At 55.6% G+C, this 27,329-nt stretch overlaps 1 protein-coding gene across 4 annotated transcripts in view; it reads left to right on the plus strand.

Annotated features, from left to right (window-relative positions):
• The first annotated feature begins 264 nt into the window (after positions 1–264).
• Positions 265–27,329, plus strand: part of SPTBN2 (spectrin beta, non-erythrocytic 2) — a 38,602-nt gene continuing 11,537 nt past the window's right edge. The window contains exons 1-19 of one of the 4 annotated variants that reach the window (XM_081797721.1): positions 265–621; positions 7,415–7,593; positions 12,605–12,756; positions 13,202–13,375; positions 14,214–14,305; positions 14,458–14,538; positions 14,839–14,954; positions 17,038–17,150; positions 17,287–17,474; positions 18,247–18,364; positions 18,907–19,065; positions 19,389–19,691; positions 20,781–20,934; positions 21,156–22,026; positions 23,921–24,058; positions 24,429–25,185; positions 25,787–25,989; positions 26,587–26,677; positions 26,911–27,057. In XM_081797721.1, the coding sequence (XP_081653847.1) occupies positions 7,437–7,593; positions 12,605–12,756; positions 13,202–13,375; positions 14,214–14,305; positions 14,458–14,538; positions 14,839–14,954; positions 17,038–17,150; positions 17,287–17,474; positions 18,247–18,364; positions 18,907–19,065; positions 19,389–19,691; positions 20,781–20,934; positions 21,156–22,026; positions 23,921–24,058; positions 24,429–25,185; positions 25,787–25,989; positions 26,587–26,677; positions 26,911–27,057 (4,014 nt within the window). In that variant the 5' untranslated portion in view covers positions 265–621; positions 7,415–7,436. Of the gene's footprint in view, positions 622–1,235; positions 1,294–1,411; positions 1,508–7,414; positions 7,594–9,967; positions 10,160–12,604; positions 12,757–13,201; positions 13,376–14,213; positions 14,306–14,457; positions 14,539–14,838; positions 14,955–17,037; positions 17,151–17,286; positions 17,475–18,246; positions 18,365–18,906; positions 19,066–19,388; positions 19,692–20,780; positions 20,935–21,155; positions 22,027–23,920; positions 24,059–24,428; positions 25,186–25,786; positions 25,990–26,586; positions 26,678–26,910; positions 27,058–27,329 lie in introns of those variants that run through there. The other 3 variants (XM_081797722.1, XM_081797719.1, XM_081797720.1) reach the window with 3 other exon arrangements.

Here is a 27,329-nt window from a genome sequence, read left to right on the forward strand (position 1 = left end):
TAATGGTTAAATTCTGATTGTTTTGTACAAAGCCCCATCTATTATAACTAGTTCATCTGCGAGCTTAGTCTCCTAGTCTGAAAGATCAGTACCTACCTCTTAGAGCTGGAAAGTGGGGTGGGAGGTCACATGGGATAATGCACTTTTAATACCCAGCTGACACTTTATAACTTTATTATTATTTGAGCATAATTCTTTTCTCTCTTAAGCAGATAGCAGTTCACCTTGCTTAAGGACCTAAGACCTTCGACCACTCAGATGCTACTAAACCAAGGAGAAACCCAGCTGTGCCAGGCCTAGAAATGTCCACCCCCACCCCCACTCCCTTTTAAGACAGTGAGTAGGCCAGAATTCTCCTGGTTGATAAATGAGAGGAGCTGAGAAGGAGCAGAGAGAAGCTGCAGTGATGACTATTCCGAGAATCTGATCTGCGAGCAGGCGAATCTCCACCACGTACACCATGGAGACGCTTTGGGAAAGAGAGCCGGCCTACCTGCCTGAAGAAGGATGCTCGAGAGAGGGGATGGATGAGAGAATCGCTTAAAGGGAGATGAACTGGAGGTGCCCAAAGAGGAAAATTTGAAAAGGAAAACAGAGGCCGAATTTTGGGAAATCTGGGCGGTGAGTGCCGTTAAAGGAAGGATTGCTTGTCTCGGGGATACAGATTTTGGAGGAAAGGAGGAGTAGGGACAAAGGTGGGGGTCCTCAAACTGCGGAGCCCAAGCCCCGCAAGCTGTGGGGGGTACCCAGATGGCCCAGGGTTGACCGGAAGGCGGCATTATGGGGGGCACACACACGGAAAGTGGCGGGGGTCGGGAGTCGGCCCCAGAGCGGCCGCCGCGTTAGCCCCGGGGAAGGTCAGCGACCCCGGGCCGGGGAGCGGTGCGGAGAACTGAGAGGGGCCGCGGTTGCCATGGCGCCGGGCGGGGAGGGGGTGATTCGGGCCCCGCCCCGAGCCCCGCGGGGCCGCCGGCTCCAGATGGTCCCGGGCCTCCCGCGGGAGCCGGCGGCCTGCGGCAGGGGGAGGCTATTGTCCTCCTTCCGCGGCGCCGCAGTCCCGCCGCTCGCGCCCGCGCGCCGCCACGCGCCCCGCCGCCGCCGGCCCCGCGCGCCCCCCGCGCCGCTCGCGCCCCGTGACAGCGCCCGCCGCCGCTCGCCGTGCGCCCCGCCGCCGCCCGGCCACCCGCCGCCGCCCGCAACCGCCCCTCGCGGCCGGGCTGCGGGCGCGGCGACGACCAGTGCGCCCCCGCCCGCCGCACTCCCCCGCCTGCCCGGCCGGCGCTCCGCACCGAGGTAGGTGCCGGCGCCCGGGCCCGCTTTGTCCCGGCGGCGGGGCGGCGCGCTTTGTGCGGCCGCGTGCGGGCGGCGGGGTTGAGGTCGGGGTCGGGGGTCGGGGTCGGGGCCGGGGCCGGCCGGCCGGGGGAGCCCGGGAGAGAGGATGCGGCGCCTGGCCCTCGCTCCCGCCGGTCCCGGGGACAGGATGGAGAGTCATGTGCCGGCCACCCAGGTACCGGGGTGAGGGTCGAGGCGTGGGGAACGCGGGCCTTTCCGGAGCGGAGAGAAGAGTCTTGCAAGAGTTGGGGCTGACAAACGCGTTGAGGGATTCGGGTCGGCTGTGCTCCGAGCGTGTCTGACAGCGCCGGCTGTTCCGGTCGCCGCGGCTCCTCCGCCGACCGGCCGGCGCGGATCCAGGTGCTGCGGACGCCGCCGGCTGCCGCTCGGGAGCTTGTTGGGAGCTTCCCTCTGGAGCCGAGGGGGCTCCTCCTCGCCTCTTTGGTAGCTAGCTCCATGCTCTCCTTTATGCTTTCTCACAGTGTGTGTGAGAGGGGACATGGCTGGCTGTGGTGACCAGAACATTGGCAGAGGGAGAATGAAGCCCCTTCGGGCGGTGGGGAAGGAGCGGCGTAAGGTGTTTCTGTGGCCGGGACGTCCAGATGGCTTAGAGTCCGCCCCGCACAGAACTACCGGGCAAGGCCTCCTCGCTGGGGTGTTCCAACTCCAGCACCACGGTGGGCATTTACTGTCCACTCTGGCGCGGGACGGCTTTACCCCATTGACCCCATGGCGTTGCATGCATGCTCGGCTGCGCTGCGGGTTTGTCCCTTTCCTAACCTGCTGCATGCTGTCGCCGTGGGTTGCCTCTCAGCCGCCCTCCTCCTCTCCCTCTCCCTGGAGCGACCACAATTCTAGCTCTGGGGAGCTGGTCGGTTCAGGCAGGCATGGGCAGGGTATTCACAAACCAGTTCTCCTTGAAGGTGAAAGGGCCAGAGTGAGTTCCAAATACGTGTCTTGGTGTCGGGTGCTGGACCAACCTCCTGGCCAATTCAGAAGAGGAAAGGTTTAGAGAGGGAAAAGTTAATATGGATCTTAGATTTGTCCCTTGGAGACACTGATGTAAACCAGCAGGTACAGGCTTGGGGGAGGGGCATAGCAAGGGAGTGAAAATTAGTCTGAATAACTGTGCCCTGAGTGGAGGATTCCAAAGAAGATCAAACAAAAATTCAGTGCCACTCTTCAGCCCGGTCCTTAAGTTCCACGGAGGAGAGTGCCTGCTCTTCACCAGGAATACAGCATTGAGGGAACTGGCTTAGGTTTTGTTTCTCCACAAGGGTCTCTGATTGCCCTGAGTGCATCTTTCTTTTGCCCTCCTAGGAGCCCTGAGTTTATTTGTGATCCCTTTCTCCTTTTATGTCTCTGCCACCCCACTTATACTTTGAGTCAAATAAGATTTTTGCTTGGCCAAGGTCCCCATTTCTTCTCATCTATTATTCATCCTGCTGTCATTTGTTCAACTCTACCGCCCACCCCCCCATAGCACCTCCAGCCATATCATTGTCCTTCCGCACATCTGTGATTCACCTGTGTCAGGGCATCAGCTCTATTTGTCTCATTAGATCTAGAGTCCACTCCATCTTCATTTCCTCTCTCATCGCCTGAGGCTTCTGGCTCTTTGTGGGTCTTGGGGTTTCTCAGAGAAGTTATATTTTGAGTTTAGCATTGGATAGAGCCTGAACCCACCCAGAAGCTAACCTCGGGTCACACTCACCCCAAAACTTCATGTCTCTTCAGTCCTCATAGCCCCTCTAACTAATTCTTTTTTTTTTTTTTTTTAAAGATTTTATTTATTTTTTTGACAGAGAGAGACATAGCGAGAGCAGGAACACAAGCAGGGGGAGTGGGAGAGGGAGAAGCAGGCTTCCCGCAGAGCAGGGAGCCCGATGTGGGACTCGATTCCAGGACCCTGGGATCATGACCTGAGCCTAAGGCAGACGCTTAACGACTGAGCCACCCAGGCGCCCAGCCCCTCTAACCAATTCTACCGCTCCTCTATCTTTGGACAACAGTGCCCTCAAAGTGTCGTCCCCAAACCAGTACTTTAGTATCCTCTGGGAACATGTTAGAAATGCAAATTTCTGGGCTCCACCCCAGATCTACTGAATCAGAAACCCTGGGGCAGGGGGGCGGGGGGGGGGTGCGGGGAGCAGGGCCCAGTGGTCTGTGTTTTAATAGCCTTCCAGGTCATTGTAATTCATGCAAGTTTGAGAATCCCTGATCCTGAACTGTAGAGTTTAACCCTGAGAGCACTCCAACAGAGTGTCTTCTCCAATCCCATTTTTATTCTTTCCTTGCGTTTTTCTCCAGCTCTAAGAAAGACAGTAATTTGCTGGCAAAAAAAAAGAAACAGGAAAAAAGAATTATGGTCAAGTCCTTCAGTATTTCTTTACTGAATACCTATTTTACCGGGCTTGGAAAAGACAAACTTGAGTAAGACACAGCCCTTGTCCTCAATGGGTTAACAATGGAGCAAGCAGAGAGACACATAAACAACTAAATGTAATACAATGTGATGGGGGCAATAATAGCAGCTATCGGAAGTGCTGTGGGAGCGCAGAGGAGGGAACAGTCAACTCTCTCTGAGGGAGGTAAAGAATTAATCAGGAGCAGGATGTGGCCAGAGGAGGAATTAGGGTACAAGACAGGCTCTAGCTGGGGGATAAGATTTCTAGCCTGCATGTCAGCTAAAACAGGAGGAAAGGGGAAGTGGGGCACCTGCCCTTGAGGATCCCCCCGCCAAGGCTGAACAGAGTCTGCATCCAGCAGCACGCGGGTGGAGAATGGAGCAGGACCCCCAGGCTTGCAGCTGGTGGAAGTTGGCTTTATTCTAGCGTGAAAATGTAAGCTACTTGGGCCTGGCCTCGAGGTCAGTGGCTAAGAATAAGGTGCCGGTGAAACTGTAATCTGGATTAGCGGCTGTGCCGTCCTATTGCCAGAGTTTGGGAATCCACGGGGAGAATAAGGTTGAGGATTCTCCAGCGTACAGAGAGACATGAGGCTGCTGGACAGGCAGACTAAAGAAATGTGAGTATGGAGACCCAGATCATAAGTGAGGAATGATATACTCAGTGAAGGAACCCAGAGCAGGATCTATGTAAAGAAACTCCATAGAGAACTATAGGAATCTAGAGATGGCAGCAGGAACAGAGAACACAGAGTATCGTCCAAAAGGCCAGGGACTGCAGAGCCCAAATGCTTGTAAACCAAAACTCAGGGGCCCTCAGAACCATGGCACTGAACACCACCAGAGAGCACCGTTCACATGCAAGCCCATGGGAACAAACTCCTTGGAGTCCCAACATGTGGCCCTATAGAGATCCATGATCTAAGGACACCAGTGCCATCTTGGTTCCTTATCTATATGATGGCATCCCTGGGAACTCTGGACAAAAAGCATGTGTGTCAAAATTTGATTTGGCCAAAGGAGCATTTAAGTGGCTGCATTTTTATTTGGGAGGAGGGGAGATTCCAACTCCATACTTTCTCCCCCAAATTATAGGATTCCATGGAGACGTTCTAACAGCCAGACCTCACTGGGAGGTCTGGATCCCAGGCCTGGGTCCCAGTAGGGGAGGACCAGGTTGGATCACTGAAAGGAAGCCAGAATAATACATGTTTAGGTGTTTTGGCGTTTATGGGGTCCCAAGGACACACAGTGGTTTGGAGACAGAGTAAGACAGTCTGCCTCTTTAAGTGTCTGCTCTTTGTGGAGTACTAAGATATAAAGGAGGATTTGAAAACCTCAGAGGTCTTCAGGGCCCCGGCAGTTAACAAAAATACGTGACATGGCTGGGAAGGAGACAAAAGGGAATGGTGGGGTCTGTGGAGAACTGGAAAGTGCAGGCCCACCCAAGGGAATCCAAAATCAGTTGGGTTTTTTTGTTTGTTTTTGTTTTCTTTAGTTTTATTTGTTTAAGGAATCTCTATACTCAACGTGGGGCTTGAACTCATGACCCCGAGATCAAGAGTCACACACTCTTCTGACTGAGCCAGCCAAGCACCCCCAAAATCAGTTATTTTTAAGCAGTCTATTGGCCATAGGCCTGGGGGCTGGCTTTAGTAGGTCTGCGACTCCTAATGAAAGGAAAAGGAGTTATGGAAACAGAAGGCTTGAGGGTACCATATGTAGGAGTTTTTGTGAGGAGGTCTATGTAGAGAGAGTGTGAGTTCTGGAAATGTCAACCCCAGAGCTAAGTGCGAGAGAGCATGGCTACTGGTGAGGAAGCCTGGATCTGTAGGGCTGAGAGAAACGGGATTGGTACCGGTCCTGGGGCTTGGGCTGCTTCCCTGTTCAGTGCCTGCCAGTATTAGGTGACTCTAGCTCAGGTCACACCTTGCCCACAGCACTCTTTGCTCAGGGTGACTCAATTCCGCCCTAGAATTTATTTTTATATAAATATTTACAGAGCAAATACAAAGAATCTGTTGGGGATTAAGAGAAATGATGGATTTTAAAGGAGAAAGTGTCCCAGGCTAGTGGAAATTAAGCTCTCTTTCCTTTTACAGGGAATGCAAAACCCAGGCTAGGAACCTTAGACCTTAGCTCCCTCACACCTCATTAATGCTACTCCCAGGGAAATCCCTGTGCCTGATTTCTCTTTGAGAGAAAGGGGGAGGTGCAAACAATCCTGGCTTCCTGTGGGTCAAGTTCAGGTTCAGCTTCACGGAACCAATTAATGACAGAAGCCAAGTTCTGCTTTTGTGTGCCCAGGGGAATACACCTCCCTACCCACCCACAACTCACCACCCATCCCTTCTTCTTTCCCTGAACCACACGCGAGTTTCTCTTGTCTACCTTTCCAGAACCAGAGACTGCCAAGATCATAGCCTCCACCCTAGGAAGTAGTGCTAAGGGTTAAAATGTTTTTGTGTTTGAGAGGTACCAGGAAAACGAGAAATGCAGAATTGGGGTTCTAATAAAGTTGCAGACCCAGCACCCTCCGTTCCCTTGAATGGCTGTTGAATGCTGAATTACACAAGAAATTAGTAGAGGGTTTTTTTAATCCCTAGCAGCTCATCTGAAGCTCATCTGTTAGTTTTGAGAAGGACAGAGTTTGCATAACGTAGAGTCCTGAGTAGTGCTGGCAAGCATATGTGGTCCTAATTTCCCTAGCCTGGACCCTAGAAGGGAGCCACGGCTGCTGCTCTCTCCCAGGGAGCTCTGAAGGGCTCCAGGATTTTCGAGGAACATGTAAATGCTGTGATTAAGAGCTTGTTCCCCAAAGTCAGAAAGAACCTCTTTAAAACCCAGCTCTGCTCCTTCTAGCCACGTGACCTTGAACCATGACTTAACTTTCATGGTGTGGCTTCCTCCTCTATGAATGGGGATGACAATGAACCCTTGCCCCATAGGGGTTGTGATGAGGTGATGCACGTACATAGCAGGGCCACATATCACAGCTGACATTTATCCAGCACCTATTAGGTATTCCCTGTAGCAAACAAAAGGAAACAAAGGGGGAGAGAACCATACTGTGTCCTCCTCTGAACTCCTGGGCACTTTGTCTATACTCACCTAAGAGTACATCACAGGCTTCCTGGTGTATCATAAATGTATCTCAGCTGGAGAGCAGGATTAGGGTCTTTTCATCTCAAATCACCTACTGGGTATAGGAGGTTGTCTTGTGTGGAGTGGGAGCTCAGAACAGTTTGTGGAACCAGGAAATGAAAGCACTCCAGTTTATACTCATTATTGCCCACGGGGTCCCACATCTGCTTCCTGCGTTACTGTGGTTTGCGCACTGCCCTCCCGAGCCATGCTGTTAGCCATTGCCATTTTCAGCCCCCAGCTTTGCCCACTGTCCCTCCCTGGAGCCCTTCCTCTCTGCCACAACACTCTGAGACATTCCTGCCTTCCTGTCTCACTCCTTGTTCATCTCTTGGGTTCCTGTCCCTCTGCTTCCCCACCACGGCTTCCCCTCTCCCACTAGGGGCTGATCTCTGTTGACTGAGAAACCAACCACAGCCTTTGGCCCTCAGGAGAGCGAAGCAGATCTAAGGCAAGAGGAGAGAAGGACATGGTAAGTAGTGGGCTCAGTGGTCCTGAGATGCCCCTCACCAGCCACGTTCCCCCTTGCAGGAGGAGGAGGCCACCTACCACCATGAGCAGCACCCTGTCACCCACAGACTTCGACAGCTTGGAGATCCAGGGCCAGTACAGTGACATCAACAACCGCTGGGACCTGCCCGACTCGGACTGGGACAATGACAGCAGCTCAGCCCGCCTCTTTGAGAGGTCTCGAATTAAGGCCCTGGCAGGTGAGGTCAGGGGAGGGCCAGGGGAGATGCTGAGGAGGGAGAGAAGTTTGTCGGGGAGAGTCCTCCAACTTCGTGGGAAGACCAGCTTTCTTTCTAAGCTGCCAGCTAATCCAGATTACCCCATCCAGCTCCTGGTCCCCAACTGCAGTGCCAAGAACAAACTTCATACAATCCAGAATGTTCTCCAGCTTCCCTTCCCCCAAGCACAGGACTCAGCTCTGTTCCCCTCTGTCCCTGAGTCATGGTCCTTAACTCTTTTCCATTTAGTACTGCCATCTCCACCCATCTCTCCCGTACCTTTCATCCCCCTGTTGGGTCTTCCTTGGCTTTCTCTGTCACCTCTCACACCTGTTCTCCCTCCCAGTCCATTATCCTCCCCGCCCCCTCCCCACCTGTTCTTTCCACCTGCCGCCTGTTCCTCCCATTATTTCATCTACCTGTTCCCTGAAGCAGGTTCCCTCCACCCGCCGCTGGTTTCTGCACCACCCGTTCTCCCGGGTTTGCTCTCAACCCACCTCAGCCTCTGCCCTCCCCTACGGCCTGGGCTCTTCCCTCAGCTCTTCTGAGCACAAACAAACCCGTCTGACGGGCCTCCCTGTGTTCCGGGGAGGAGTTGTCATGGCAACAAGAGTGTAGCTGCCACCTGACACCACCAGCGGCTGGCGTGGGGCTGAGTCACCCACACACCCTAAGGCCACCCACCCCGTCTGGCTTCCCTCCTCCTCCATCCCACCCTTATCTCTTCCACTGACCTACTGGCCTCCCAGCCCCACGCAGTAGGAGAGGCCGCATCTACTCCCCCCAGCCCCCAACGTAGGCAGTGCCCCCAGCATGAGTGGGTGGCCTCCCGGAAGAAGGGAGACACTGAGGGGGTGGTTCCCAAACCGGGCAGCACTTTTTACAGGATCACCCAGGGACATTTTTACAAATACACATTCCCAAGCCCCCTCCTAGACACAGTGAATTAGGATCTTTGGACCTATGGTCCAGAAATCAGGATTTTTTTTTAAGATTTTATTTATTTATTTGAGAGAGAGAATGAGAGACAGCACGAGAGGGAAGAGGGTCAGAGGGAGAAGCAGACCCCCGGCCGAGCAGGGAGCCCGATGTGGGACTCGATCCCGGGACTCCAGGATCATGACCTGAGCTGAAGGCAGTCGCCCAACCAACTGAGCCACCCAGGCGCCCCCAGAAATCAGGATTTTTAAAAAGCTCTCCAGCTCATTCTTTTCAGGCAGCACAGCATCCGAGGACCCTTGTGTGGTGGCCTTAGCTCTGGGAACCCCTTATCATGTATTTTCTCTTTGCCCTTCTGGTTGAGTCTGCAGGCTGGCCTGTGAAATACTCATATCGGTGTTTCTATAGACGAGAGGACATAGAACGGTGGGTAATGGACAATGTCACCTCTGTGCGGAGAAGTTTCCCTGGCACCCTGGCTTTGGATGCATGCTGCCTCCAGAACTGTCATGATGTCTGTACACATGCCACTCAGGACTGTCCCCGTGTTTGTGCACATGTGACACATGCCACCTTGAGCTGCCATTTCTCCACCCCCAGACTGGGCTCTCCTGGAGGCATGTCTGTGTGGGCTTAACCTAGCATGGCGCATGGCACCAGTAGGTGCCAGATAAATAATGAATGAAGACAGGAGAGAGGCAAGAGTAGGCTTGGGATGCACTGGGGCCCTGGGATGGCCTGGCTGAGGAGGGCCTAGGAGGGCCTGGTGAGCCCAGCGGCAGGAAAGGGGCCGGAACTGGAGGTGGTGACAAACAAGTGGGGGAAGATTGGAACACCAATTCACAGATAAGAGAACTTAAGCAAGCGCCTAGCAGAGTGCCGGGCACCTACTGAGCTGGTTTCTCCTCCTCAAGGATTTCTCTTTCTCTGCTCTCCAAGCTGGGGATCAAAGCTCAGGTCCTGAAGGGGGCACCTCCCACAGTCACCCCAAGAGGGGCCATCCTTGTCCCACCCGCAGACCTTCGGGAAGCAGGAGTTGGCTTTGGGGGCCCACGCTGAGCGGCTGGGGGCCCGGAGGGCCGATCAGCCGGGCATCGGCAGTTCCTGCTCGCCCCGCAGGGCCGGGCCAGCCGCCGCCGGCCGCGCTCCGCCTCCCGCCCCTCCCCCGGCACCGTCCGACCTGTTTGTCGGGAGCCGCCTCCGTCTGCTCTCGCCGCCGCCAGGTGTGCTCTGCCGACTGGCCCCCGAGCTCGGGCGCTCCGTTTCCCCCCCGCTCCGCGACACGTTCCCCGCCTCTGAACCGACTCCCCGCCGGGAGCGCAGGCGCTCGGGACCCCGGGCTCCGGGGGCGGCGGGGGGCGGACCCGTGGCGCCCGGCGCGGGCAGGGCATGGACGGCGGCCCCCGGGCCGCGTGAGAGGCTGCGGGCGGCATGAATGGGAACGGGGTGAGCCGGGCGCACGGGCCCGGCCTCAACGGCGCGGGCGACTTTTACTATGAGGCGGTGGAAGGGGCTCAGAGCCCGGGGGACCTCCTGCTGTCGCCAGCCGCCTTCATCAACCCCGCTCAGTACGCCAGCGTGCTGGAAGGCCGCTTCAAACAGCTTCAAGGTGAGCGGCCGACCAGAGGGGCCCCGGGGACGGAGGGGCCCCGGGCCGGAGGGGCTGGAGCGAAGCACGCCGAGGGGGACACGGTCCGTGCTCGGCCGTCTGTGCTCGGAGACAGTGTGCGCAGGGAGTCATTACAAGAGGCCGGGAAACACATGGGTGCCGACCCAGACGGGAAAGGCTCGGGCCCCCCCGGAAGAAGGGACAGTGAGCGTGTCAGCACACGGGGAGGCACGGAGGCGCGGAGCGTTTGGAGGTGAAGCACCTGCTAGGATAGCTGTTAGGAGAGAGGGCCGTCAGCCGGGAGGCCGAGCCACCCAGGGCTTGTCCCTGTCACCCTGGGTTTCTGAGTGGGCGTCTAAACGTGTGTGAGGAGCAGTGTGTGTGTGGAAACCAGGGAGTGTGTCGAAGGGAGTTGGTGCGGACAGGCTCAGATGCAGAGCAGGCGTGTGTTCATCCTGGCACCAGTATTTCCGTGTATTTCTGGGACCCACTGTGTTTTGGGGCAGGGGGATGTGTCTGTGGGTGTTGTGGACACCTTGTAAAGTCATGCTTTATTTCTGGTCCTTGGCTTTGCCCCGTTTTCTCCTAGCTGCCACCGATTCTGTCTTCCTCTCTTATTCCACCTGTGGGCCAAAATGGCCTCACCCCAGTGCGCCTGACATCAGGGCAGTCTTCACCGATCCAGTAAGGCCAATGCTCTGGGCAATCCCCAGCTCAGGCAGGGGGGCCTGGAGACCCTGAAAGGAGGTCCACAGAGCAGGGGTCTGCTGGTGCAGTTGTTACAACCCAGAGGTTGGCCTAGGTACAGGGGTTGGAGGTAAGAGAGACCGGAATAGACGTGGGTGTGTCGTTATGTTTTATGGGTGAGGTGCACAGGAATGTGAAATTCAGGGATGAGTCTTTTCGGTTTCTGAGATGCTGGTGCTGAGAAGGAAACAAAAGTGACTCTTCAGGGCCCAGCCACTTGGATTGGCTCCTTGCACTGGGCTTCTCTGGGGAAAACGGGCAGAAATCCGAACGGCCGGAGCAGCTTCCAATGGCCTGGGCCTCTTCCCTCACTTTGTCATTTATAACGTCTAAAATTTTAATTTTTCCGTGGAACCTAAAAAGCATGCGCTCATCAGCAGCCTCTCCTGTGGACCAGCCAGCAAGGCTTTTCTTCACTTTCTTTGAGATCTGTGCCTAACTCTGCCTGATATATCCCCACTGTGTTTCTGGGCTCAGTGTTTTCCCTATTCCCAACTTTCAAGATTGTTTTCCTTCTTAGCATTGGAATGCTAATGTCCCGGGACTGGATCCCATTGTAACCAATTGAATGAACCCACACCAGAAGAAGAGGAACCTGTCTTTTCTTTAAATTATCCCAGGAGAGGGGCACCTGGGTGGCTCAGTTGGTTAAGCAACTGCCTTCGGCTCTGGTCATGATCCTGGAGTCCCGGGATCGAGTCCCACATCGGGCTCCCTGCTCAGCAGGGAGTCTGCTTCTCCCTCTGACCCTCCTCCCTCTCATGCTCTCTGTCTCTCATTGTCTTTCTCGCAAATAAATAAATAAAATCTCAAAAAAAAAAAAATTATCCCAGGAGAGCAAGCTGACTCAGGAGGCTTAGACCCTCTATAATATCGTGTCCTTCTAATGACCACTTGGAAAAGCTGCTGGTTTAATTTAAGTCCACGCCCTGTCCGTCAGCAGAGAGAACAGCCACACCTCCTGCTGCTTCTGAGCAGCTCTTGGTCTTTCCTTCAGGTTAGATGGTGCCTGGATAACTGTAACTCACCAAAGAGTAACTCATCACGTGTGCCAGGCATCTTACGTACATTGTCTTGTTTCATCAACAGTCACGGGTTGAAGTAGAAAGTCAAGTAGTATGCCCGTTTTACAGATGAGGACAGTGAGGCTCTGGTGAAGTAACAGTGTCTCTCCACTGTTAAAGGACAGCCATGATCCCAGACCCCAACCCTTCCCCACACGTATCACTACTTCTAATTTCTTTCATCCTTTCTTCTCAAAGCTTGTTTGCTCTTTTTTCTTTTTTACCTTATGAGCTCATTCCAATTTCTTTTTTTTTTTTTTAAAGATTTTATTTATTTGCGAGAGAGAGAATGAGAGACAGAGAGCATGAGAGGGAGGAGGGTCAGAGGGAGAAGCAGACTCCCTGCCGAGCAGGGAGCCCGATGCGGGACTTGATCCCGGGACTCCAGGATCATGACCTGAGCCGAAGGCAGTCGCTTAACCAACTGAGCCACCCAGGCGCCCCTCCAATTTCTTTATTCCCTGCTTTTTAAGTTAGGGATTTTCGTCTTAGGCATCTTCCTCCCCCCCCCTCCTTCCCAGACCTCACTTCCGGGCTCTCAAGCACCCCCCAGCCCCCCAATCCCATCAACTGGTGTTTAGAAGCAGGTGCACTGTACTTGAAGGACAGAAATGACCCCATGTTGCCACCACAGATGAGCGAGAAGCCGTGCAGAAGAAAACCTTCACCAAGTGGGTGAACTCGCACCTGGCCCGGGTGACGTGCCGGGTGGGAGACCTGTACAGTGACCTCCGGGATGGACGTAACCTCCTGAGGCTCCTCGAGGTGCTCTCGGGAGAGACACTGGTGAGCTCTGGTTACAGAAGGAGGAGGGAACCCAAGAAACAGTGGTCAGGGGGACAAGCTGGGAGCTGCCCTTAGGAGAGTGACGGCACAGAGTGGGAAGCAGTTGGCTGCCCTCTCCTCAGAGGATGGTTTCATTTTGAGAGGCTTTGCTGCCTGGATTAAATAGGAGCATTGCTTCACGAAGACAGGAACAGTGGCCCCATTGAAAACACTTCTTTTCCCACCCACTCTGGGTGCAATTAATTCCCTTGGGAATCTTAATCTGCCCAAGCCTCCTCTGGAACCTCAGCTTTGGCTCTATGAACTTTGGCCCAGCCTTGAGGGCTGTGCCTGTGTTCCTGAGTGGGGTCACGGGGAAGGTGTGCAGAGCAGGGCCCTGAGAAGGCTAAGGGAAGGAGGAGGAGGCCCATGGTCCCATGTCATTTTGTCTCCTATCCCTCAACAGCCAAAGCCCACGAAAGGCCGAATGCGGATCCACTGTCTGGAGAACGTGGACAAGGCACTGCAGTTCCTGAAGGAGCAGAAAGTACACTTGGAAAACATGGGCTCCCATGACATTGTGGACGGAAACCACCGTCTGACCCTTGGGCTGGTCTGGACCATCATCCTTCGGTTCCAGGTAGCCTGGCAGAGCGTCACGCAGAGTGTCCTTCACACATCGGTGCTGTACCGTGAACGGGCACCGCTGGTCCACAGCATGACTGATAAAAACACAGAGGGTCTAGAACCTTGTATAGCGGTTTACGGTTGCTGTGACATCCAGGCAGCAGACCTGGAGACCCTCCTCCTTACACAGGGTAGAGACCAGTGGGGGTGTTGTCATACTTCTGTGGCAGGTTCCCTGTGGCCTGGTCTGTTTACTGGCCACATGTGGTAGGACCACACCTTGGGCCACAAGGGACTGGAGATTTTACAAACTGGACCGACCTTCACCCCTGGGAGTTTGAGAACTGCACTTGGGGCCTGATCATTGGTCCACCTCTGCCTCAAACTCTGCTTGCCTCCCTAAAACAGTCCCCCTACTGCTGCTTACGCTCTGAGCATAAGTAGCCCATTGTCCTCATGCCATCACAACTCTTCTGGTTGTCCCCTTACTCCCTGGGTGTAACCTGTCCTGCTTCTCTCAGCCCCGAGCAGAGCTCCGTCAGCACCCCCTTGGAAACCCAGCTCTCAGGCAATGCTCACCCGTCCCCTCGCGGCTCCCCACCTGGAGGAGCCAGCATCCTTCGCTTTGAGGCGCTTCCACTCTTCTGACTTCTGATCACATCCTGCTGCCTCAAATCCTTTTGAACCGATGTTTTGTGGTCCCTAGCCCAGGAGGAGAGGTCCCCCGGCTCTGTCCCGGCACCCCTCTTACAGGAGTCTCGAGCAGTTTCCTGCTGTGTCTCACGGAGTATCTCCAGTAACTCCAGGAGCCCCTGTTCAGGGAGTGAGGATCTTCCTTCTTTCCTTCTTAGATCCAAGACATCAGCGTGGAAACAGAAGACAACAAGGAGAAGAAGTCGGCCAAGGATGCCCTACTGCTGTGGTGCCAGATGAAGACTGCGGGGTGAGGCTGCCCGGGGGCCTTGGAGGGTTGGATGCACCGAGGCTGTGCGGTAGAGGAGGGATGGGCTCCCGGAACCACAAGCTGGGATCCACCCTTGAGTCACAGACCAGGGCTAGGCCCCACTCCCCGTTCTTCCCGGTCTCCGGTTACAGGTATCCCAATGTGAACGTGCACAACTTCACCACCAGCTGGAGGGACGGGCTGGCCTTCAACGCCATCGTGCACAAACACCGGTGAGGAGCCGCGGGCCGGGCTCGGGGCCCCGGCACGCAGGCGCCTAGACGGACCGTGGCCGGGCTCCACGGCAGTGATGGGGGGCGAACATTCAGAGAAGGGCCGGGATGTGGGGGCACCACGCTGCACAGAGGGCTGTGATGGGACCCAGGGTGGGTGGGAGCAGTGGGTGTGGGTTTGGGGTGCCTGGTTCGGGACAAAATGGAGTTGGTGACAGGGATAAAGACAGGGGTGGCTTTACTTTTCCTCTTTAGGAGCTCATGCGCTCCTGATACCTTCTACATTGCCTCCCCTCGCAGGCCGGATCTGCTGGATTTTGAGTCGCTGAGGAAGTGCAATGCACACTACAACCTGCAAAATGCGTTCAATCTGGCTGAGAAGGAGCTGGGGCTCACAAAGCTGCTGGATCCCGAAGGTGGGGCAGAGTGCTGTAAAGAAGATGCTGTGGGATAGAGACAGAGGCAGATGAGTGGGTGCCAGGGGCTGAGGGTGGGGGGCTGGGGGGAGGTGAACACTAATGGGCACAGAGTTTCCTTTGGGGGTGATGGAAGTGTTCTGGAGTCGATCGTGGTGAGGGCTGCACAACTTTGTGAATGTACCGAAAACCGCTGACTAGTCTCCTGTAAAAGGGTGAATTTTATGGTGTGAAAATTGTATCCCCCCCCACAAAAAAAGCCGTAGGAAGAGGGGCAGCCCTGTGGCAGAAAGAGCCCTCGAATGTGGTTCTAGGCCAGCCCCACCATGGAGCAGCTCTGTGACTTAGAGCCGGTCGCTTAGCCTCTCTGTGGCTCATTTTCCTCGTCTCTAAAATGAGAAGATTGGTCTCTGTGGTCTCTAAGGGCCCTTCTCACTCTAAAATTCTAGGGTTCTCGGGCGCCTGGGTGGCTCAGTTGGTTGGGCGACTGCCTTTGGCTCAGGTCATGATCCTGGAGTCCCTGGATCGAGTCCCGCGTCGGGCTCCCTGCTCGGCGGGGGGTCTGCTTCTCCCTCTGACCCTCCCCCCTCTCATGTGCTCTCTCTCATTCTCTCTCTCTCAAATAAATAAATAAAAATCTTTAAAAAAATAAATTAAATAAATAAATAAAATTCTAGGGTTCTAAATTAAGCTGCATGACCCCGAGATCTCACCCCACTCTGGCCTTACGGTCAGCGGGCCCTGCTTACTGACCCCTGTGGTTCTGATCTTAATGCTGGTGAGACTGGCAGGGGCCCCTGGGCTTTTATTTTGGACCTGGCCCTGCCCTCGATGTGCTTCACTCAACTCAAGCCTCACAACACCCCCTGGAAATCAAGGCCATTATTAATAGTCCTCAGTTTATGGAAGAGAAGATGGGGACCTATCCAAGGGTTAAGTGACTTTCCCGAGGTTGTACAGCGGGTGGAGCAGAGATCCAAACTCCAGACCTGTTTCCTCAGCCACTTCTCGGGGAGAGCAGTCTTGGTGCCGCCAGAAACGGGAGGCAGAGAAGGGCCAAGGGGCTTCCCTGCTGGAAACGCTCCATCCTAAGCTCACTGGGCAGACTTGGGTCTCGGTTATTTTCTCCCTGTTTGCCATCCCACCGTAGCCCCATCTCAGTCCAGAGTGACACACGTCAGCCACCTAGCGATGGAAGTCAGGCAAACATAGGTTCCTGGGAAAGCATTTGAGAGGCACAGTTATGATAAAGAACATTTTAAGTAAAGCGAAGTCTGTAACTTTATGAGAGGCACAGTTATGATAAAGAACATTTTAAGTAAAGCGAAGTCTGTAACTTTATGAATGACTTCAATGGGTCCTTCTTGCCTGTGGGCTTTCAGAGGGGGTCACAAGGGCTTCCAGCCCTATAGTCTTCCCTGTAAGTAGGATGGAATCTGCCAAATGTGGGCGTAGAACCCAGGCATTTCAAGTCCCAGCCTTGGTCTTTGTGGTAGAAGCTGATTTGCCTGAAGGACACTCACCTCCTTGGATTCGCAGCTGAACTTTGGGATTGAGGTCAGAAATAGCCATGACCATGCCCCAAGATGGCCCTGAGAACTGCTGGGGCTTGCTGGGCCTGTCCCTCTGAACATCCCCGCTTCGGGAAGCTTAGTTTGTATCTCCCATCTTGCTGCCCCTGAATCCACTGATTTCTTAGACATCTTTCCAGCCTCTAAGTACAAGATCCATCCCCAAACGGGAATACTGTTTCTTTTCTTGCCTTTCCTGCCCTCGACAGTAATTTTGGTCTCCATTGGAAATACTGGGTAAAAGCCTCCTCGGGCTTCTGCATTTTGTCCTCTGCTTGTTCCTAGGAGGGAAAAAAAAAGAAACTTTGCTTTTTCATGTCCTTTTAGTCCAAATGATTTATTTGTCATTTTGCCCTGAGAGGAGCTGGAAGGATGTCAGTTTCAGAGGGCTCGGTGTGGCGGGGGGGCGCTCTGGGATTGGGGTAAGCGATCCAAGTTGCAGGTGTTCTTCTGGGAGGCAGGTTTCTAATCTCTAAACATCAGTGCCTGACCTGAGTGGTCCTTTCTCTCAGATGTGAATGTGGACCAACCAGACGAGAAATCAATCATCACTTACGTGGCTACTTACTATCACTACTTCTCCAAGATGAAGGCCCTGGCTGTGGAAGGCAAAAGGATTGGCAAGGTACCCCCCACCCCGCACGAGGCGGTCGGAACAGAGGTCCTGCCTAGGAGTCTTCCTCCCCAAAAGCAGAGACGGGGGAGCTGCAGGGCTGGGCCAGGGACCCCGTAGGCAGGACCCCCTTGCCGCTGTCTCACAGGTATTGGACCATGCCATGGAGGCCGATCGCCTGGTGGAGAAGTATGAGTCCCTGGCCTCAGAGCTGCTGCAGTGGATTGAGCAAACAATTGTCACCCTCAATGACCGGCAGCTGGCCAACTCCCTGAGTGGGGTCCAGAACCAGCTGCAGTCCTTCAATTCCTACCGCACCGTCGAGAAGCCACCCAAGTAGGTGCTCCTGGGCCGCCTTGCTGCAGCATGCCGGCCCTGAGCCATGCTCGTGGGAGAAGCAGCCTAAATCAGGGTGGCCTTTTGGGAGGGAAATTTGGCAGGACATAAATGCAGTGAAGGCTCATTTCCCCCAGCTCGAAGTGCCAGAAGCAATTCCAAGATAAATTTTTGAAATGATGATCCATTAAAAAAAAAAAAAGTCATGCTCGGGAGAGGCTTACTGTGGCAGGTAGAATCAGTGCGATCCGCTCAGATAAGATTACTGCCGGGTGTTTCGGAACCCACTCCCAGCTTAGGGACAGGGGGATTGGATCTGACGGGCAGGTCATCACCAGCAACACGGGAGTGTGGCTGGTGCCGTGCACATTGCAAAGGTTCTGACTGTTTACCTGTTTTAGAAATGGACTTTTTTTCAAGTGTGGGATCGCCAGTACGCAGCTCTGTACAGTACATGCTACAGCCTCGGTTTGTCTTTTACTGAGCTCTTTTGGAGTTAGCATGTTTCAGCTCCAAAACTAATACTAATCCAGAAAACATCTGCTCCTACACATCCCAAGAATGATTTGAGGTGCATGCCAAAGTGTAACTGGTCATTTCTCTCTGGTTTTCATTTGTTTTAAAATTATGTTCTTTTTGCTTGTCCATATTTTCTGGCTTTTGCACTGAGATCATGAGAAGAAAAGCACCACAGGCCACTTCGTTTTGAAACGTAGAGTCCCCGTGCCTGTGTGGCCTTTGACTCTGACCCCAACCCGGCCTCCTGCCTCAGGTTCACTGAGAAGGGGAACTTGGAAGTTCTGCTCTTCACCATCCAGAGCAAGCTGCGGGCCAACAATCAGAAGGTCTACACGCCCCGCGAGGGCCGGCTCATCTCTGACATCAACAAGGTCACAGCCTCCCTCCCCGCCCCACAGATGTCCCATCCTTGACACCAGCCCGCACTGCCCCGCGGCCCTCCGTGGTACCGACGACGTGACTCACACATGCTGTCGTGCGCCCCGAACATCCCCCTTCCTCCTCCCTCTGTCTCTCCTTGCAAGCGCGCATCATAAACTCAGACCCCAGTCGCTTATCTTGTTCGGCATGCCCCCGATTTACTCTCTCTGCTTTTATTTTCTCTTTTTCACAGATGACATTGTAAGATTAATATAAGTAATAGGGTTCACCCACGGTCCCACCACCACAGACAAATCCAGTGGTTTTCATTGTACCCTGTCCCGCTCCAGTCCTCATCCGTAAGCAGACATGCTTTCGTGTCGCCCCGTGGCCCTCCTGCTGTCCGTTTCTCATGCTTCCGTGCACAGGTGTCTGACTGACCACATTCCGCAGACCCACTAGACCGAGCTTCCCTGGGCCTCATCGTGTGCCCCCCAGTCACAATGACCCCTCCCCACCCTCACTTCCTGAGCCCTGTCCCCCCACCTCGCAGGCTTGGGAGCGGCTGGAGAAAGCGGAGCACGAGCGCGAGCTGGCCCTGCGCACCGAGCTCATCCGCCAGGAGAAGCTGGAGCAGTTGGCCGCCCGCTTCGACCGCAAAGCCGCCATGCGGGAGACCTGGCTTGGCGAGAACCAGCGCCTCGTGTCCCAGGTAGGGCGGGGGGGCTCTTGGCCTGCGCGGGTGGGCAGGAGAAATGGGAGAGAGAGCGGTGGGTTACGAGCCCTGTAACATGGGGGAATCCATCGCACAGAGAAGACGACCAAGAGTCCCCCCCGAATCAGGGCCAGAGGCTTGAACAGGAGAAAGGGGACAGGATGGGACAGGATAGAGAGGAAACAGAGCCACCGTGTGGAGTTGCATCTTGCGGCGCAAGTGCCCCCGAGGGCAGAAGGGGCGAGCGGGTGGAGCTGGGGTGCCTGAGCTCCCCCACCTCCCCCGCCTCCCCCGCCTCCCCCGCCTGCCCTCCGCCGCAGGACAACTTCGGGCTGGAGCTGGCGGCCGTCGAGGCGGCCGTGCGGAAGCACGAGGCCATCGAGACGGACATCGTGGCCTACAGCGGCCGGGTGCAGGCCGTGGATGCCGTGGCCGCCGAGCTGGCGGCTGAGCGCTACCATGACATCAAGCGCATCGCGGCGCGGCAGGACAACGTGGCGCGCCTCTGGGACTTCCTGCGGCAGATGGTGGCCGCCCGGCGGGAGCGGCTCCTCCTCAACCTGGAGCTGCAGAAGGTGTTTCAGGACCTGCTCTACCTCATGGACTGGATGGAGGAGATGAAGGTAACAGCGGGACGCGGGGGCGCGGGGGTGGAGCAGGACCGTGGGAGTGCGACTGGGGGTCCATTCCCGTGGCGCATCTTGGTGGAGTAAGTCTCGGTGCCGGGCCCTGACCCCGATGCGGGCACACGGAGCAAACAGGGCCCTGCCCTCGCAGGTCTCGCGTTCTAGTGGGAGGAGGCTGAGGAGGAAACCCCTGGGCCCACATGAAGCAAAATAGCAGGCAGACATAGAACCTACAAGGAAACTGAACAGGGCCACGGGGTGAGGGGGTCCTGGCAGGCCTCTGAGGAAACGCAGACTAACACAAGGAGCCGGCGCGGGGGCTGTGAGCAGGGAATGTTGCAGGCAGAAGGGACAGCCCTGGGCCTGCACAGGCGTGCTATGTTCAGCATAGGAAGGAGGGCCAGGGGCACTGCAAGAACAGGAGGGGCCGTGGATGAGGTAAGGTGGAGCAGCCTGCTCCCACAGGGCCTGCCTGGCCTGCTCAGGGGTATGCGTCTTGTTCAGAGTAACACGAAGCTCTGAGCGCCATCAGAAGGTTTTGGAAAGGAGAGACGTGGTTCTGCCTTCATGTTTTCAAAGGTCACTTTGACCACAATGTGAAGGAGGGGACAGCCCAAGGGGGGCCGAGGGGCCAGTTAGAGGCTGTGCAGCGATCTAGGCAAAGGATGGGGATGAGGGTGGGTCTGGAGAGACCCTGGAATTGCTGGGGTGCTGGGGGCTGAGCCATGACCACAGGAGAGTGGCGATAATTCTGGGGCTGAGAAGATGAGTCAGAACGGAGATTTCGGGGGCAAGATTTAGTAAGAAAGTCAGTCGTTCCACAGGAGGGGAGTTGAGTACAAGATGGCCAGGGTGCCGGGACAGAACTGGGGCGTCACTGCGTGTGTGAGTGGGGGCCGACAGACAGGAGCGGCTGTGCTCATCTGCGTGTGACCCCTGCAGCCACCCAAGGAGGATGGGAGGTGCAGTGGATCCAGGAAAAGGGAGCGAGGTTGGCTCTCGCGTGCTGTGGGCTTGAAAGAGGCCTGGCGGGGAGGGACCTGGGGAGCCCTCGGATGGGCACGGGCACGCCACCTGTCCCGGCAGGGCCGGCTGCAGTCTCACGACCTGGGCAAGCATCTGGCCGGAGTGGAGGACCTGCTGCAGCTGCACGAGCTGGTGGAAGCGGACATCGCCGTGCAGGCTGAGAGGGTGCGGGCCGTCAGCGCCTCTGCCCTGCGCTTCTGTGACCCAGGCAAAGGTGAACCCTGGGGGAAGGAGCTGAGCAGGGAGCGGCTCAGGAAGGAGAGCAGCCAGACTGGGAAAACTGGGGACAGGAAGGATGAGGGGTGGATGGGAGGTGATGGAGCTAGGGAGGGAGGCCTAAGGGGCGGTGTGTGTAGAGATTCATAACCAGGGACGGGTAGGGGGCAGCGGGATGGCTGGGCGACAGCTCTCAACCCTCCGCCCCGACCTTTTCAGAGTACAAACCATGCGACCCCCAGCTGGTGTCAGAGCGGGTGGCCTCCCTAGAGCAGAGCTACGAGGCGCTGTGCGAGTTAGCAGCGGCCCGGCGGGCCCGGCTGGAGGAGTCCCGGCGCCTGTGGCGTTTCCTCTGGGAGGTGGGTGAGGCCGAGGCCTGGGTTCGGGAGCAGCAACACCTACTGGCCTCCGCAGAAACTGGCCGGGACCTGACTGGCGTCCTCCGCCTGCTCAACAAACACACGGCCCTGCGGGGCGAGATGAGTGGCCGGCGGGGGCCCTTGAAGCTGACGCTGGAACAGGGCCAGCAGTTAGTCGCGGAGGGCCATCCCGGGGCCAGCCAGGCCGCCGCCCGCATGGCCGAGCTGCAGGCCCAGTGGGAGCGGCTGGAGGCCCTGGCAGAGGAGCGTGCCCAGCGGCTTGCCCAGGCCGCCAGCCTCTACCAGTTCCAGGCCGACGCAAACGACATGGAGGCCTGGCTGGTGGACGCGCTGCGCCTGGTGTCCAGCCCCGAACTGGGGCACGACGAGTTCTCCACGCAGGCCCTGGCCCGGCAGCATCGGGCCCTGGAGGAGGAGATCCGGAGCCACCGGCCAGCCCTGGATGCCCTGAGGGAACAGGCCGCCGCCCTGCCCCCTGCGCTGAGCTGCACACCAGAGGTGCAGGGCAGGGTGCCTAGCCTGGAACGGCACTACGAGGAGCTGCAGGCCCGGGCAGGCGAGCGCGCGCGGGCCCTGGAAGCAGCCCTGGCGCTCTACACCATGCTCAGCGAGGCCGGGGCCTGCGGCCTGTGGGTGGAGGAGAAGGAGCAGTGGCTCAACGGGCTGGCCCTGCCTGAGCGCCTGGAGGACCTGGAGGTGGTGCAGCAGAGGTAGGCCCCCTGCGGACGTCCTCCAGGAGGGCCTGGCGAGTGGGACAGCCCACGTGTGGGCCGTGGGCCCTGCTGTAAACCGCCTGCTCTGGCTACGACCCTTTGAGTCTTTTTTTTTTTTTTAAGATCTCATTTATTTGTTTGAGAGAGGGAGAGAGAGAGCACAAGCAGGGAGACCAGCAGAGGCAGAGGGAGAAGCAGGCTCCCTACTGAGCAGGGAGCCCGATGCGGGGCTCGATCCCAGGACCCCGGGATCATGACCTGAGCCGAAGGCAGAGGCTCAACCAACTGAGCCACCCAGGCGCCCCCGACCCTTTGAGTCTTAACAGTTGTCTGGGTTTTGCTTTTCATGAGAAATGTCAAACATACTCAAAAGGAGAAAACATACCACAAACTCCTATTTTCCCATCACCCGGATTCAGTAATTGTCAGTATCTTGCTCTATTTGATTATTTTTCATTTTAAAAATTAGCAAATCCCCAGATTATCATTTCACTTCTGTGCTCCCCACGATGTGTCCTCTAAGAAATAGGAAGAAGTATTCTCAAATATAGTAAATTATGTGTGTGGGCTTAAAATAGCTAGGGCTTTGATGTTATAGACCTTTAGAGAGATACACTGATTAACCTTATCAAGTAGCTTTATTTACAGAATAATACATCTTAAAATGACTTAGAAAGGACGTTTTTCATATAGAACCACTATACCATTAATTATTGTATAGAATAAAATTAGCAATTCCTTGATATCATCGATTACTCATTCTATAGTCAAATTTCTTGGTGGTTTTAAAAATGTATTTAAAGATTTCTTTTTGGGCGCCTGGGTGGCTCAGTTGGTTAAGCGACTGCCTTCGGCTCAGGTCATGATCCCGGAGTCCCGGGATCGAGTCCCGCATCGGGCTCCCTGCTCGGCAGGGAGTCTGCTTCTCCCTCTGACCCTCCTCCCTCTCATGCTCTCTGTCTCTCATTCTCTCTGTCTCAAATAAATAAAGATTTCTTTTTTTAAGTTTTCAAGATATCCTATGACAGGGATCAGCATACTATAATTCTGGGGCCAACTCCAGCCTGCTGCCTTTTTTTTTTTTTTTAAATAAAGCTTTATTGGAACAGAGCCAGGCTCATTCATTTGCATATCATCCCTGGCTGCTTTTGCACTACAACAGCAGATGACAGGGACCTTATGGCCCACACAGCCTGAAATATTTGCCCTTTACAGAAACCATTTGCAGACCGTGAGAATATCACAGAAGTTATGCTTCACATCTTTATCACTCAAACAAATATTTTTGGTTGTCAGTTCGTTTTTTAACCCCTGGTATTAGGATGGGACCCAGGTAGGTGCCTAAAGGGTCAGTCCCAGGAGGAATAGGGAGGTTCTGATAAAGAATGAGGTGTTGTTGGGCGCCTGGGTGGCTCAGTTGGTTAAGCGACTGCCTTCGGCTCAGGTCATGATCCTGGAGTCCCGGGATCGAGTCCCGCATTGGGCTCCCAGCTCGGCGGGGAGTCTGCTTCTCCCTCTGACCCTCCCCCTTCTCATGCTCTCTCTCTCTTTTCTCATTCTCTCTCTCAAATAAATAAATAAAATCTTAAAAAAAAAAAAAAAAAAGAATGAGGTGTTGGGCCAGGTGTTACTTTGGCTTCTGCAACTGTTCCTGATATTTAACTTCCACCATCTTCTTGAGCACTCTAGAGATTATTGTTTTTCTACTTGTCTGGGGGGACTTGGGGTTCCCCACTTGACCCACAGATACTGCAGACCGCGTAGGTTAAGATGTGCAGAGAATCAGCTGCACGTTGACAGGCATTTTCCTGGGCATTTAGGGGAGGTGGGCTGGTACATCACCACTTCCACGACCCATGGCCACCTCTTGCACCTTCCTCCACCCGCTCAGGTTCGAGACCTTGGAGCCCGAGATGAACGCCCTTGCAGCCCGGATCAGTGCCGTGAACGACATTGCGGAACAGTTGCTGAAGGCCAACCCCCCGGGCAAGGACAGCATTGTCAATACCCAGAAGCAGCTCAACCACAGGTGGGCCTGGGGAGGGGAACCAAGAAAGGATGCAGCAGACAGGGATGGCAGCCAGAAGGGAGAGTCCTAGAGGGCATGGTACGGAGGCTAAAAATGAGGAAGGAAGGCCATCTGGAGTATGTTGTGGGGCAGAGGTGGGAAATGAGGAAGGGAATGAAAGGGGGTGAAGGTAGTCCAAAAAGGCTTGTGCCTGGACGGGGAGTAATCAAGGAGTCAAGGTCAAGGGAGGATGAGCCGGGAGCAGCCTCTTTAACGCAGCACAAGCAGGTGGTAGAATATCCCAAAGGAGAGGCAGGGAAGAAGCTTCCAGATATACCTGGACAGCGCAGGGAAGCTGAGCAGCTCCAGACACCAGACCCCCCCCCCTCAGGTGGCAGCAGTTTCGGACCCTGGCCGATGGCAAGAAGGCAGCTCTGACGTCAGCCCTGAGCATCCAGAACTACCACTTAGAATGCACAGAGACCCAGGCCTGGATGAGAGAAAAGACCAAGGTCATCGAGTCCACCCAGGGCCTGGGCAATGACCTGGCCGGGGTGCTGGCGCTGCAGCGGAAGCTGGCCGGCACCGAGCGGGACCTGGAGGCCATCGCCGCCCGGGTGGGCGAACTGACTCGAGAGGCCAATGCCCTGGCCGCTGGCCACCCCGCCCAAGCCCCTGCCATCCATGCCCGGCTTGGAGAGGTCCAAGCTGGCTGGGAAGACCTGCGGGCCACCATGCGACGCCGGGAGGAGTCACTGGGTGAGGCGCGGAGGCTGCAGGACTTCCTGCGCAGCTTAGATGACTTCCAGGCATGGCTCGGTCGCACGCAGACCTCTGTGGCCTCTGAAGAAGGGCCAGCCACCCTGCCCGAGGCAGAGGCCCTCCTGGCCCAACACGCAGCCCTGCGGGGAGAGGTGGAGCGGGCCCGCGGGGAGTACAGCCGGCTCCGGGCCCTGGGTGAGGAGGTGACCCGTGACCAGGCTGATCCTCAGTGCCTCTTCCTGCGGCAGCGACTGGAAGCCCTGGGCACCGGCTGGGAGGAGCTGGGCCGCATGTGGGAGAGCCGGCAAGGCCGCCTGGCCCAGGCCCATGGCTTCCAAGGCTTCCTGCGGGATGCGCGCCAGGCCGAGGGCGTGCTCAGCAGCCAGGTGAGAGCAGGGACACAGAGTCCCACCCAGGAAGAAGAGGGGACTAAGGACAGGGAAGTGTGGATGAGAGAAAGGTGGATGAGGAGGAAATGGCAGTGGGTGGAGTAATTGAGGAACCAGGATGGACAGGGAGAACGTGCAAGAAAAATATAGGAGTTAAAAAAAACAAAAAAAAACAAGATGTAGGTGCTTGGTTGGCTTAGTCAGTAGAGCATGTGACCCTTGATGTCAGAGTTGTGAGTTCAAGGCCCATGTTGGGCTTAGCACTTACTTAAAAAAAAAAAAAAAAAAGTAAATATAACCTGCCGAAACTGACTTGAGGAGAAATAAAAAACCTGACTTGTCATGTAACTGTTAAATCAGCGGCCAGAAATAATTTGGAACAGGATTTGGGCTGTTAAGGTCCTCCTGCCCAGCTCCCTTGATACTTTGCGAGCCTGTGGCATAATCAGGACCTCCCCCAACAATGTCTTCAGAACCAGACCGTCCACCCTCCCCTCCCCAGCTGGGCTCCACGTCTGATGCATCCTTCAGTAGGTCCCTTCTGAAAAGTCGACAAGTACTTTTGAGAAGTGAGCTGCATACCTCTCCTCCCACACAGGAATACGTTTTGTCCCACACGGAGATGCCAGGGACTCTCCAAGCTGCGGATGCCGCCATAAAAAAACTGGAAGATTTCATGAGCACCATGGATGCCAACGGAGAGCGGATCCGCGGGCTGCTGGAGGCTGGGCGCCAGCTGGTGTCTGGGGGCAACATCCACGCCGAGAAGATCCAGGAGAAAGCCGATTCCATCGAGAGGAGGTATGATGAAGACAGTGGGTACATGGGAGCCCTGGTGGGGAAGTGAGCGAGAAGAGCCTGGCCGGTTCCACTGATCAAGAAGTTGGAGAACGCAGCACAGACAGATGGTTGTGGGGGCTGATGAAAAGTAGAGGAGGAAGAACTTAGTGGTCAGAGAGGGACTAAGCCATGAGCTGGGAAGCTCTGCTTCCCCCACACCAGGGGAGATGAAGTCCACTGGCCTAGCTGGATGGCGGACATCCGTAATCCCGGGTTGTCTTGCAGTGCTCCCAGAAGGCATTGTCCCCGTAGCAAGAGGACTGAAGGCTTGGGGCACCTGGGTGGCTCAGTCGTTAAGCGTCTGCCTTCGGCTCAGGTCATGATTCCAGGGTCCTGGGATCGAGCCCCGCATCGGGCTCCCTGCTCCGCGGGAAGCCTGCTTCTCCCTCTCCCACTCCCCCTGCTTGTGTTCCCTCTCTTGCTGTGTCTCTCTCTCTGTCAAATAAATAAATAAAATCTTTAAAAAAAAAAAAAAGGACTGAAGGCTTCTAGGTTAGTTACAGGGTCATAGCCCTTTGACAGTGAGTTCGAGGGCCTCACAAGGGACTGTCATTACAGACACAAGAAGAATCAAGAAGCGGTGCAGCAGCTTTTGGGCCGTCTTCGGGACAACCGAGGGCAGCAGCATTTCCTACAGGACTGTCACGAGGTGAGGCTCTGTTCCCCCATGTCCCCTCCCACATTCCCCAGCCATCCCTTTGCTAATGTTCCCCAGCTTTCTGAGCCTAGAATAAGACCGTTGCAGTATCACCTGAGTAAGCGGACCCCTGCCTGGCTTCCCCCCACATCCACCACTTTTCCCAGCTCACCTCACCCCCTTATGCCTCACCGCATCTGAAATGTACTCTGCCCTTCTCCACCCCTGCTCTGTGCTTGGTCCAGCTAAAGCTCTGGATTGACGAGAAGATGCTGACAGCCCAGGACGTGTCCTATGATGAGGCCCGCAACCTGCACACCAAGTGGCAGAAGCACCAGGCGTTCATGGCCGAGCTGGCCGCCAACAAAGACTGGTTGGACAAAGTAGATAAGGTGAGTGGTGTGACAGCAGCAGCAAGAAGAGAGCCCTGGGTCCTCCTCCGGACACGATCCTGGCCACAGTGCAGGGGAGGATCCTGGCTTCAGGCTATGGTTCTTTCAGGGTTAGAGGTCATGGGGTCTCTGGTGCCAAACCTCCAAGACGGAAACTTAGGGTCTGGGGAACAAAAGTCTTAGGTCTCTGAGACAGTGACTCCAGAACTTTGGGAAAGCACAAATGAGTAGGGAGCCAAACTGCAGCTTTGAGTCAGCATGGTAACTATGCC

Source organism: Leptonychotes weddellii, chromosome 11 (genome assembly GCF_054177405.1).
Source record: "Leptonychotes weddellii isolate Sample4059 chromosome 11, ASM5417740v2, whole genome shotgun sequence".
NCBI lineage: Eukaryota > Metazoa > Chordata > Mammalia > Carnivora > Phocidae > Leptonychotes > Leptonychotes weddellii.